Source organism: Pholis gunnellus, assembly GCF_910591455.1.
Source record: "Pholis gunnellus genome assembly, chromosome: 19".
Lineage (NCBI taxonomy): Eukaryota > Metazoa > Chordata > Actinopteri > Perciformes > Pholidae > Pholis > Pholis gunnellus.
In genome coordinates this window covers 18,907,904-18,919,965 of record NC_136546.1, presented here as the reverse complement: position 1 = coordinate 18,919,965, position 12,062 = coordinate 18,907,904, and the positions used below count along the sequence as shown (strand labels likewise).

General features: G+C 39.5%; 1 protein-coding gene across 1 annotated transcript; it reads left to right on the top strand.

Moving 5' to 3' along the window:
• Positions 1–9,505: 9,505 nt before the first annotated feature.
• On the top strand, positions 9,506–10,285 carry gjb7 (gap junction protein beta 7; the record flags this gene model as incomplete). Its single annotated transcript, XM_079180742.1, has 1 exon — positions 9,506–10,285. The coding sequence occupies one exon, from the start codon at positions 9,506–9,508 to the stop codon at positions 10,283–10,285; it is 780 nt and encodes a 259-aa protein (XP_079036868.1).
• Between the last annotated feature and the right edge of the window lie 1,777 nt (positions 10,286–12,062).

Genomic DNA, 12,062 nt, shown 5'->3' with positions numbered 1-12,062 from the left:
AAAAGACATTATAGGATGCCGAAAGAAGTCATAGTATAGCATGTCAAAAAAAAGTATAATAGTGAAAAGGTTTTTTTTTAAAGTCATGGTATAGAATGTAGACTTTTTTTTTTTTTGTCATTATAGTTTGTAACAAATGTTTTGAAAGTCATAGTGTAGTATGTAGATTCTTTTTTTTTTAAGTCAAAAGTTATGTTAAAAATCTCATAGTATAGTCTTTTTTTTTATAGTACGTCGAACAAAGTAAAAAGAAAAAGTAATAGTACAGCATGTAGAATGTTTTACTTTAAAGTCGGTACAGTATGTAAAGTCTGAAGTTTGTTGAAAAAAGTTTTTAAAAAGTCAAAGTAAATAATGTTGAAAAAAATAAAATAAAATTGGATAGTATGTCAAAAAAATTCATATTATACTATGCTGAAAAAAGTTTCAAAAAATCATAGTATAGTAAATAACATTCATGTAAACTGATCTGAGCTCAGGCTCAGCTCAGCTCACATGAAGACTGAACAAACAAACAATAAATGCTTTTTTTCCAGGCGAACCTGAACATTTTCACTTTGAGCTGTGTGTTATCTTCATTCAGCATTTACCAGTAACATATACACGGATATGTACACATCTTAACAAATCTCACAAGTGTTGTTATGCCATTAGAATTAGTCAAATAGACCTTGTAGTTAGAGAGATGCAGTCCCTTCTTTATAGGTGTGCAATTTTCGAGCAGAGGCCTAGGGCCCAGGATAAATACAAATATTTCTCATATTGTACATCATATTAAGACATATGGAACTTTGAATTATTTACAGTGTTTTTAGTTTAACAACTGCACAGAATGCATCATTCAAACAAAAATACAAATAATTACAGGGCAAAAATAAAAAAAAAACCTACACAATCAAATAATAATTTATTCAACCCAGCTATGCTAACCGCTAAGCTAGCGTGAGCCCAGCGGAGAAAACTGCAAATGTTAACTTAAATATGAAGAGAGCGGGGCTTAGAAGTTATCTTCCTCTGAAGATGAATCTTCCTTCCGATTACACATCTCTCTGTAAAGTTCAATTACCAAATACTTTCTCATCACACATCATCCGTTTATAATAAACAATTATCTTTTCTACATCTTGTCTCTGATTGAAATGAGCTTTGAGTCTTATAAATGGCATCTGGAACAATCGTACCTTTGTTACAGCTGATGACAATGTAGATTGCATGTCAACTTTTTTGTCAAGTGTTTTTAGTTCTATAATGTGTCACTTGAAGAAAAGACGGCAGAGGATGAACGCAAATGAGACAGGAAGTCAAACAAACACAAGTCACAAGAGGCAGGGAACTTCAGAATAAAACAGGAAACAAAGTAAACCAAGATGATGACATAATGTGTTGTTGTTCTCTCTGTCTCCAACACACAGACCACTCTACAACAAGCTTGTCTCTGCTCGGCTCTCGTAGTGAACCGTCCCTCTGTTGGGTTGTCTGTGTGGCACCGCATCATGTTTCCTCCACTGGAGGGGTGATGCAGAGGGCACCAGTGGACAAGAGTCTTGCCACTCAGCGTTATTAGTTTTAATCTTAAAAGTCATTATTTGATCGCTTTCTTAAAAACTACTGAAGTGTTAAGCTCTGGATGTGTTTCCTATCCGAATATTTTAGAAGTTATAAAAAGATGATGATGTCAGTATCAGTCTTACATCGCTTCCTCTCGGCCTGCTGGTTGGTGACACCTCACTCCTGCAGACGAATGAACTTTACAGTTATATTCATATTTCTGTTTATTTTTTACATTTTCTCAACAGCAGCAGCTGTGAAATATTCATCCTTCACTGTCAGAGATGGAGATGAAGTCACTTTGCCTTGTGAGAATGCAGTGGCGGGCCGTGGATTTTATACCTGGGCCTTCAGTGCTGTTCTCCACTTCTAATAACCTCATTATGACGTCACAGCTACGGGTTATTATTTGTTTCGTGTAAAAGCCGCATATTCACATAACACTGCAACATTTGACAAATGAAATAAAATGTGCAGATACATGAATACGAGCATGACGGGACGCTGCGTCATTAACGGACAATATAGTCCAAATCAATGTAACACAATGACAAACTCACAAGAGGAGTCGCATATATTCATATGACAACAAAGCAACAAATCAATCCAGCAGACCTGCAGCGGATCCACGCATTCCACCACAAGAGCACGAGCCATTCAAATACTATTCATAAAAACGCCACGATAGACAAATGAACAGTAGAACAAACGAAGTTCACTTACCAAATGCTGTCTATGCTGACAAAGAGTTTAATCCCAGTACATCAGTTCCAGTAAGAAGTCCAACCGGATCCGCCGCTGGTCGGTTGTCCGTGGTCCGCCGCTGTTCGGTTGTCGTCTTTGACCGACTTTCGGTTGTCTTCCGCTGCCGGTCGCTTGTCTGTCTTCCGCGGCCGGTCGGTGGTCCATTTTCCGCCGCAGTTCGGTGGTCGCCTTCGACCGCGTTCGGTGGTCGTCTTCGGCCGTGGACCAGCGAAGGGCGGGCCGCGGTTGTGAGTTGTAGATCCACTCGAGTCTCTCCAAAAGTACCGACGCTCAGTTAAAATGAAACACATTCCCAGCCATAACATGTGCAACGCTTCTGACGCTGCATACAAATCCTTTTCCTGGCTGGTCAGGGCTGCTAGCTGTGGGGTCATTTCTTACTGTCCAGTTTGTTCAGAAATGTCCTTCTTGAGAAAAGCGTTCCCAGTAACTCCGCCACTAAATCCGTTTCTCCTCCTTCCGCCATTTCATATTAAAAAAACAAAGCTAGGTAAAATGTCTATCAAATATTTCCACTTGAACTCTGTCTGCTACAAAGCTCTGCTAGCAATCATGTTTCGCGGGCACATAGTCACGTGCCCGCCCACTGACCAATCACAGCACACTCTGCACCTTGCTGGCAGAGATGCATCTGGACTCTGAGCTGACGTAACTTGGCCTGCAAACCGCTCTGGTGCGGCCATGAATCCCAAACTAAAGATCTGATTGGTTGAATCAACAATATCGTCCCCATTCAATTTAAACTGCACATGCCAGCACTGGGTGAGTCTGCAGGCCTGGGCCTCTCTTCTTACTAGAGACACAGAGGTGAAATCTGATTGGATAAAAGCTCTACTTAAAACAAGCTGCACTGGAAGCAGAGCAACTGAGGAGCACAGTAGCTGTGCAATGAGAAAATAAGATAATGGGAAAAATATTTGTATAAATTATAATACATATAAGAAAAAATTAAATGTATTTAAGAAAAAATATTAAATTATAAAATAGCTATAACTTTGTGATTCTGTTTAGGCCAGCAGAGAAGGCTTTGCAGGCCCTGACGGCCCGCCACTGCTAAAATCATCACATCTCATTACATGTTGCTTTGCTTGAAACATTTATCGTAGCCTTTTGGACCCTAAGCCTTTTTTAGGCCTTTTCTCGAAAATTGTAACCCATACAAAAGAGACTACAATTCTGTAACTACAAGGTCTATTTTAAAAATGTTGATGCTTGAATAACACTAACACGATTGTGAGATTTGATGAGATGAGTAAATATTGTGTATATGTTACTGGTTAATAGTAGCTGAACACAGCAAACACAGCAAACAGGGAAAATTCCCAAGTTCGTCTGAAGAAAAAGCACTGTAATTTATTAAATGAGGCCCTGGCTAGCCTAAAAACATTCCCAATTCATAGCACAAAGGGTGCAGGTACCTCACAAAAAGATTTGGTGTAAATAAAGTGAAGCAAACCCCAATTATAGGTGTTTATCTAAACAAAAACATGCAAAATTCTCATTTTATATACTTTATAATTATATATTTCACTTTATTTGTCACTCATATTGTACAATCTATCCTAACAGAGCTGTTTGGCATCATTTTGGCATAGATAGATTAAAAATCTTGTAAACCCCAAATGGGGCTCGCTCGGGTCCAGGGGGTTAACTAACAATCTTCACACGCCAAACTTTTTATTTCATTCAGAGAGAAACTCAGAGAATAAAAGTTAATATCACGCATCAATTCATCAGCCAGCAGAGGAGAGATGAAGTCATCGTGAGGAAGTGGGGACAGGAAGTAGATGCTGCGTTCATGTTTAAGAAGCAGCGCGTCGGAGACTTTGACAGTCGAGAGCGTGAAACCAAGAGAGAAGCACGATGGCTGGATTCAGATGGATTGTAACGTCTTCATTTCTGATGCTGCAGGTGTTGAGCTTTAGAGGTAAGTGTTCAGGTTCTGTTCGTAACTTCATGATGAGTTTATTAACTCTTGGAAACCAAAGAATGAGACACATTTGCAAACTTATTTAAAGTTATCGCAACACTATGAATTAACTTTACAGTTATATTCATATTTCTGTTTATTTTTTACATTTTCTCAACAGCAGCAGCTGTGGAACCTCCATCCTTCACTGTCAGAGATGGAGATGAAGTCACTTTGCCTTGTGAGAATGTGATACTTGATCAGAATGAGTGTGACGGTACTACGTGGCTCTTCACTGGTTCAAGATATACAGTAACGCTGTTTGAAGATGGGAAGATTCATAAAGAAGCAGAAGCTAAATCAGACAGACTGAGTGTTTCAGAGAAATGTTCTCTGGTTATAAAGAATGTCACAGATGAAGATGGTGGTGAATATGTCTGCAGACAGTTAAGATCAGGACAACAAGAAGGTGAAGATGCTCTGGTTGATCTGTTCGTTGTTACCAGTGAGTATTTACATCATGATGTTTTCAAACTGTCTTGTTTGAACAATAAACTGAAACATTATAATAATTATGATGACAGTGATTTCAAGAAGTTGATTTTACTCTTGTTGTCTCTCACAACGTCTCCATCTTCACCAACAGTGACTGAACAGAAGAACAATGATAAGGTGACGTTGAACTGCTCTGTGTCGACACTTGGATGGTGTGAACACTCAGTGAAGTGGCTGAATGAGGGTGATCAGAATGATGTGGTGACATCACAACGTAAATGTTCAGCCTGGTTGAGAATTAAAAAATCTCACCTTGATCAGAACTCAAAGTCTTTATTGAAATGTGTAGTGATTGATAGGTACACTGGAGAAGTGCATCAGTTCACCTTCAGCCCTCCTCGGTCCTCAGGTGAGAATATGATGAGCTGTTTAAAATCTCTTGTGGATGATCACACAAAGTATTTATTCATATTTGAGCTTTTAAAATCATGATGTCAGATGCTTGAGTTTGTTTCTAACTGTACAGTTTGTTACATTTTGTTATTATATTCGTTAAGATGATGCTGCAACAAAGACGACTACAAAATCACCAACAACAATTCTTTCATCATCGACAACAAGAAATAAACCAGAAGTGATGAACATCGAAACACCTGAAAACAACACGAATGAGAAGAAACCAGAAGGTGACTGAACAGAACAGAAGTACATTTACATTCAGAAAAGACATGCAGACTAAAAACCTCTTTGTTCAGACATTAGAGATAGAGACAACACAAGAACACGCTAACAAACACCTCGTCATCATGAAACCCTCTGACTGTATTCAACTCTTCTCCTTTCAGGCTGGTGGAGGCTGATCGTTGTTCCTGTGGGTTTAGCAGCACTTATAATAAGTGTTGTTACAGTCAACATATGGACAAGAACTAAAGGTGACAACATCCAGGATGAAACTTCTAGAAACAAGAAGTTTTGATGAACCTCAGTTTGACCGTTGAAACTAAAGTCGACTCTTTTTTTGTGTTTTCAGGGAACAAAACTCGGATGGAAGAAAACATTGTGAGTTTAAACAGTGATTCATGACGTTACAGAGTGAAATCAGTGTTTGTTATATTTGTTATCTACTTTTCACTGTAGATCTACAAAAGACATGAAGCTGCAGCATGAGAATAAACAGTGCTGAATGAATTGATGATTTTACAGTTATGCTTTAAGGTTCATTGGGAGAAGATAAATAAGAAATATTAACAAAAATAAAATATAATCTAACAAACAAAAGGCTCCAAAGTGACCATAGCCTTGAGTCAACACCTCTGCATGGATCCAGTTCAATGGAGGTGAATGAGAAGATGTTTTGGATTTCCTGGTGTGTTCTGTAAATGTGGAGCAGTGGAAGCCTTTTAAAATAAAGAGTGTGTTTGAAGTGAATGCTCTCATCTGTTCAACAACCATCACTCTGGTTCCCCTTGAGCAAGGCACTGAACCCCAGCTGTTCCTCTGGAGCCGCTCTGTGTTTCTAAAGAAATCTATTTGTTCACCCAGAATCTCAAGTGTGTTGTTGTTGTTGTTTTTTTACAGGAGCGTAGTGACGAAGATGAAGATGACGGTACGGTGAACTATGAAAACGTTGGAGACCCTTCTGCCTCCGTCTCACTGGACTGATGAACAACATCAACCCACCACAGAGTCCACTGCTGTTAAACATCCTGACATCGTAGTCCATGACGAAAGAATCATTCAGATGTTTGCTGTTGTTGACGTATCCACCATGAATGTCTGAGATCTCTATATTTTTGTATTAAAATAATTGATTCATCGACTTATGGAAGTTGTAGATGAAACAAAGACGTGCAACGAGGGGAAACTGTAGTTTTGCTGCATGCAGGTGAACTTTGATGCAATCTAACACCTCTCTGCCTTAGGGGAACTTCAGAATAGAACAGGAAACAAAGTAAACCAAGATGATGACATAATGTGTTGTTCTCTCTGTCTCCAACACACAGACCACTCTACAAGCGTGTCTCTGCTCAGCTATCATAGTCTCTGTTGGGTTGTCTAGCAGTAAGTCAAAAAAGTTTAAAAAAAATCGTAGTATAGTATGTCAACATTTTTAAAATAGTCATAATAGTTTGTTGAAAAAAGTATATTTTATAGTATTGGAATAAATATCTGTATATTTTTTAACCACAAGTGTCGTTTGAACTGTAATGATTATACCGGCGTCTTGGTGTCCTCGTATTCTATTTAGCTGTTTCTTGTTGGTGTTGTATTTGTTTTTTGTTGCTATATGGACTCATGTGTCTGGAAATAAAGTTGAATAATATGTCAAAAAACGTTCCGAAAAGGTTATATTGTAACATAAGGGAAAAAAAGTCATAGTATAGTATGTTGAATTTGTTTTAAGTCATAGTATAGTATGTTGAAACAAGTAAAAAAAAAAATCATTACGTCAAAACAAGTCATAGTATAGTCATAGCATAGCATACAGAATTATTTTTTTTGTAAAGTATTGTAAATTAAAAAAGGAAGCTTTTAATGGCTTTGTTCACATACTAGACTGACTTTTGATGTGACTATTTCTGACAAAATTATTTTTTTCAACATGCTATGTTTACGTTTTTATGTTATTTATCATTTATTTGTCATATTTGTAAGGACATTTCTATGACTAGAAATCAGGCTTACTAGCTTACTATAATATCTTTTATGCCATTCTGTATCATGAGTTTTTAACTTCATGGCCCTGGTAACAGCAAACATATGTCTTTGTGACACTTTATCGTTTCTTGTAACAAAATATCACAATTGTGGCAAAACATGGGGTTGTAGTTTAATAAGTAAAAGTATCTCAATTTAAGTAAAAGTACCTCATAGTCCCAGTACTAGCTGTACATTCGACCATTAGACAGAGTCACCGGCCCGCTTTATCTGAACAAAGCGTCCATTGACTGACCATGGAGGGGTTATCTGGGAGGCAGACATCTAAAATAAGTTGAATCAAGTGTACAGGAGATTTCTTTTTTGTTTTGAAAATCATTGTTCTAAACGTTTGGGGTTGCTAAACATCAAAATCCTTATTTTTCGTCACTAATTCTACATAGAAATTAAAGAGGAGACCTTTTATTACACGTAACACATGAGGGAAGTTCTGACAGTGTTCAGGATGATGTGGTTCACCTCACTTCACACAGACGTATGCCTACTGTCAATTGATCAATTCTAGCTTTGCACAACTATGCAAACACAACGTTACAGCCACAAATGACGAATATATGAACCCGCATTAAAACGGTGAGCTGTGGGGCTCAGGTTTTACAGAGTTTAGAGCAAACTGACATTTGAGAGACTGCAGGAAACCAGGAGGACAGACGACCCGAGGTGACATGTAATATTCATCAGACACGCGATCTGACTCTCATCGCGCGCACACACGCACGCACGCACACGCACACACACACACACACACACACACACACACACACACACACACACACACACACACACACACACACACACACACACACACACACACACACACAGAGCCTGAACAAAACAGGCAGACAGCAGCTGTTATTTGCATTGGACAGCTCCGTGGTGATGGTTGTTGTCAGTACGCACGCACGCACTTCTCTTCCTATACCTGCAGCAGGTGGTTTCGAGGAGGCGAGGCCTTCCTGGTCACAAGATTTCCTGTAATTCACAATGAACCAAACAAAAGAGTGTGTGCGTGTGTGTGTGTGTGTGTGTGTGAGTGAGATGCAGCAGACTTCATACAGCAGCAGCTTGTTTGGATAAGGTGTGGCGCAGCGCTGTCCCCTGCAGGTGTGCAGACGAGCGGAGACACCACCTGCTGTTACCCACCGGGCTCACCGCCGGTAAGTTACTGCTTCTCACGGCAGGTCTTCACTGCTTTTTAGTTATTATTTTACCTTTTTATTAAGAGTTCAGATAAGATGCGCATTAGTAAAAAAAACACAATAAGTATTTGTGCGACTATATTCCTCTGGTTAAATGATGAAGACTATAATTATGATCTTACAGTTCACTCTCTGTCGAGCACAGAGGTTCGTTAGGGACTTCTATTTCATATATTATTTTCATTTGACCGCATAATTCACAGGAAGAATTCCACATTTTAAGATTACTCACCTTATTACCGACCACGTGAGGAAGATAAAAGAAATCAGAATAAGGAAGGTTGTGTCATAAAGTATATGATAACAAAACACATCGCATGCATGTGAAAATCCTTTAGTCATGTCGTAAAAATCTAAACGGGCCTTAAATGTGTGTGAACAATCCACCAATTTCTGAAAATGTCTTTTGCTCCATAAAGGCACGATATCAACTAAATAAATAAAATAACTTGTGTCATTCTACACAACCTGATTCCACTCTTCTGGACTGTGAATGTATTTTATGTTAACTTTTATATTTGATGGCCTCAAGACTGTATTTTGGGTTGTTTAGACCTTTTATTATAAACTGTACACATTCTCTTTACAAAAACAAGTCTTATTGTGTGGTAAGTGATGGATTAGTAAAAAACCTGCAATTAATGAATACTGATGAATAGAAATCATGGCTTTCAGGAAGGTTGTCATATATATATATATATGTGTGTGTGTGTGTGTGTGTGTGTGTGTGTGTAACTTGTGGTAGACTTAAAAAATATCATAAACTGGTATGTTTTTGCAAACTACTATCCCAGGTACCCAACAGCCCCCGCTGAGCTATACATCTAATATCAGCTGTTGCTTTACTGCTTGACAGGAGACCGAGAGGAAGATGAACTGGGGCTTTTTGGAGAACATCCTCAGCGGGGTGAACAAGTACTCCACTGTGATCGGGCGCATCTGGCTCTCCGTGGTCTTCATCTTCAGGATCCTGGTGTACGTGGCGGCGGCTGAGCAGGTGTGGAAGGACGAGCAGAAGGACTTTGTGTGCAACACCCGGCAGCCCGGCTGCGAGAACGCCTGCTTCGACCACTTCTTCCCCATCTCGCAGGTGCGCCTCTGGGCCCTGCAGCTCATCATGGTGTCCACCCCGTCCCTGCTGGTGGCCCTGCACGTGGCCTACAGGGAGCACCGGGAGGCCAAGCACAAGCGCAAGCTGTACAAGGACAAAGGGAGCATCGACGGAGGTCTGTTCTGCACCTACATCGTCAGCCTGGTCTTCAAGATAACCTTCGAGACCGGCTCCCTGTGCGCCTTCTACTACCTGTACGGCGGCTTCGAGGTGCCCATGCTGCTCCGCTGCAGCCAGAGTCCCTGTCCCAACACGGAGGACTGCTTCATCGGCAGAGCCACGGAGAAGAAGATCTTCCTCTACATCATGGGCTGCACCTCCATGCTGTGCATCGCCCTGAACTTCGCCGAGCTCGTGTACATCGTGTGGAAGCACTTGTGGAAATGTTTCTCGCGCCGGTACGTCCCCGTGAGGGAGAAGGCGGTCAGCCGATGCCGGTCGCCCGTTTCCATTGTCAACGAGTTTGCATCAGCTGAGCCCACAGTAAACACGGAGGACGGCCCCACGCAGCCGGCTGAAAACCAGCCTGTCCAGTCCTAGAGGCGCTGGGAAGGACCGGGAGCTCATGTTCCCACCTCAGAGGGGAAACCACATGAAACTGACATGGACACTGCTGACACGTTCTAATAACGTGTGATGATAAAAAAACAAAAAAAACAAGAAGTAAACAGATTTAAAAAGGTGCAGTTTGGCCTTAAGAGAACAAATATTACACATTTGTATTCCTCATTTAAACATTTTGAAATCATTTGTTTGTCGTCTGTGGCTCTGGAGGAGCTCTGTCAAGTGTGAGATAATACTAATCTGGATTTGGAGATTACAAAAACACAACATTGTTTATTGTGTTTACCGGGCAGGGAAGGTCAAAGTTGCATTGTGGGAAATATAGGATCCAGTGTTCTTGGAGTTTGGATCTTACTGAGGACTTTAATCATTCCCATTCCTCTCATGCTCAATGTCTGCTGTGGGAAGAGCTCCATTCAACACATCTAAATGATTTATTTTGGGTTATAACTAGTTTTATCCATAATGCAGCTGCAGAGCTGATGAACTGGAGTTTCCGCCGGTTATAAATGAAGTCAATTATTTGGAGTTATTTGCTAAAACTCCTTGTAAAGTAAAAGTAGTCTTTGATGTCTTGAGAGTAATTTGGACCAAACAAATTAAATATATCTCAAACTATCGTACATGAGTAGAGATGGTTGAAAATATTAAATATAAAACAGGACATACAGTATATTATAATAAAAACAATAATCCTGCTATTTTGTGTTTGTGTGTGTGTGTGTGTGTGTGTGTGTGTGTGGGGGGGGGAATTGTCTTTTTTTTGGTCGACCAAGACAAAAGGTTTGACCGCTAACAGCCAATCACGTAACTAGCGCAGCATGTCTGAAATGTATTTATCACATATATCTGTATTCTTCATGTGATTTAAACACGTATTTTAACAGTGATCACTACGATCACAATGTTGTTGGAGAAATCAGTTCAGTTCACACAAACACATTCAAAACACTGAAAGTGAGCAAACTCAGCCGCTGAGATTAAACAATGAGAATAGTGTTTCACGGGTTGTGTGTATTCTGAAAGTCAGTTTAAAAATATTTCACTGTTCTTTATTTAAATTTGTATCACTTGTCAATACTTACTGGATTCCTCGAGAGGATGAAGGGACTTCAATTTGTTTTGTCTAAAGCAATATTTAGCACAGGCTGGTACGCGTAGGATGAATATTTAAATGAGAAGCATCAAAATGAACATGAGTTAGTCATTTGTTGCTCGGTCTTTGCGTAGGTGCACTTTGTTTAGAATGAATGTAATTGTAACATTAGATCATGTTCAATGACTATTCTACTGCTTGTGAAGTGCAATAATAAATGAATATATACATACACCACTAAACAGGCTCTCTCAACTACACAATGTTTTTATTGGGAGTTAACCCGAAGACGATGAATAGAAGCAGACACGTTGCTCCTCTGCATTACATTATGAGCAGGATGTTGCTCAGAGTTAACCAGTACTACACGGTAAAGCTTTGATTAAAAGGAAAGTTCAACATTTTGGGAAATACAGCACGTCTGAGTTCATGCGTAGCGCAGAAAATAAAGTGCTTTCAATTTGCTGATGATTTAATTAAAAGAAACTCATTTTAGTTCAGAACATGTAACTGCAGCGTAGAGCCCGTTAGTCTGTAATAATTAAAGATCTTCCACGATAAAAAGTTATTCCTAAAGTGCACGTAACAAAATGTAGAAAATGATGGAAAAACAAGTCAAACTGGTTGTAAAAAACTGTTGATTTAATAAGACTGCTG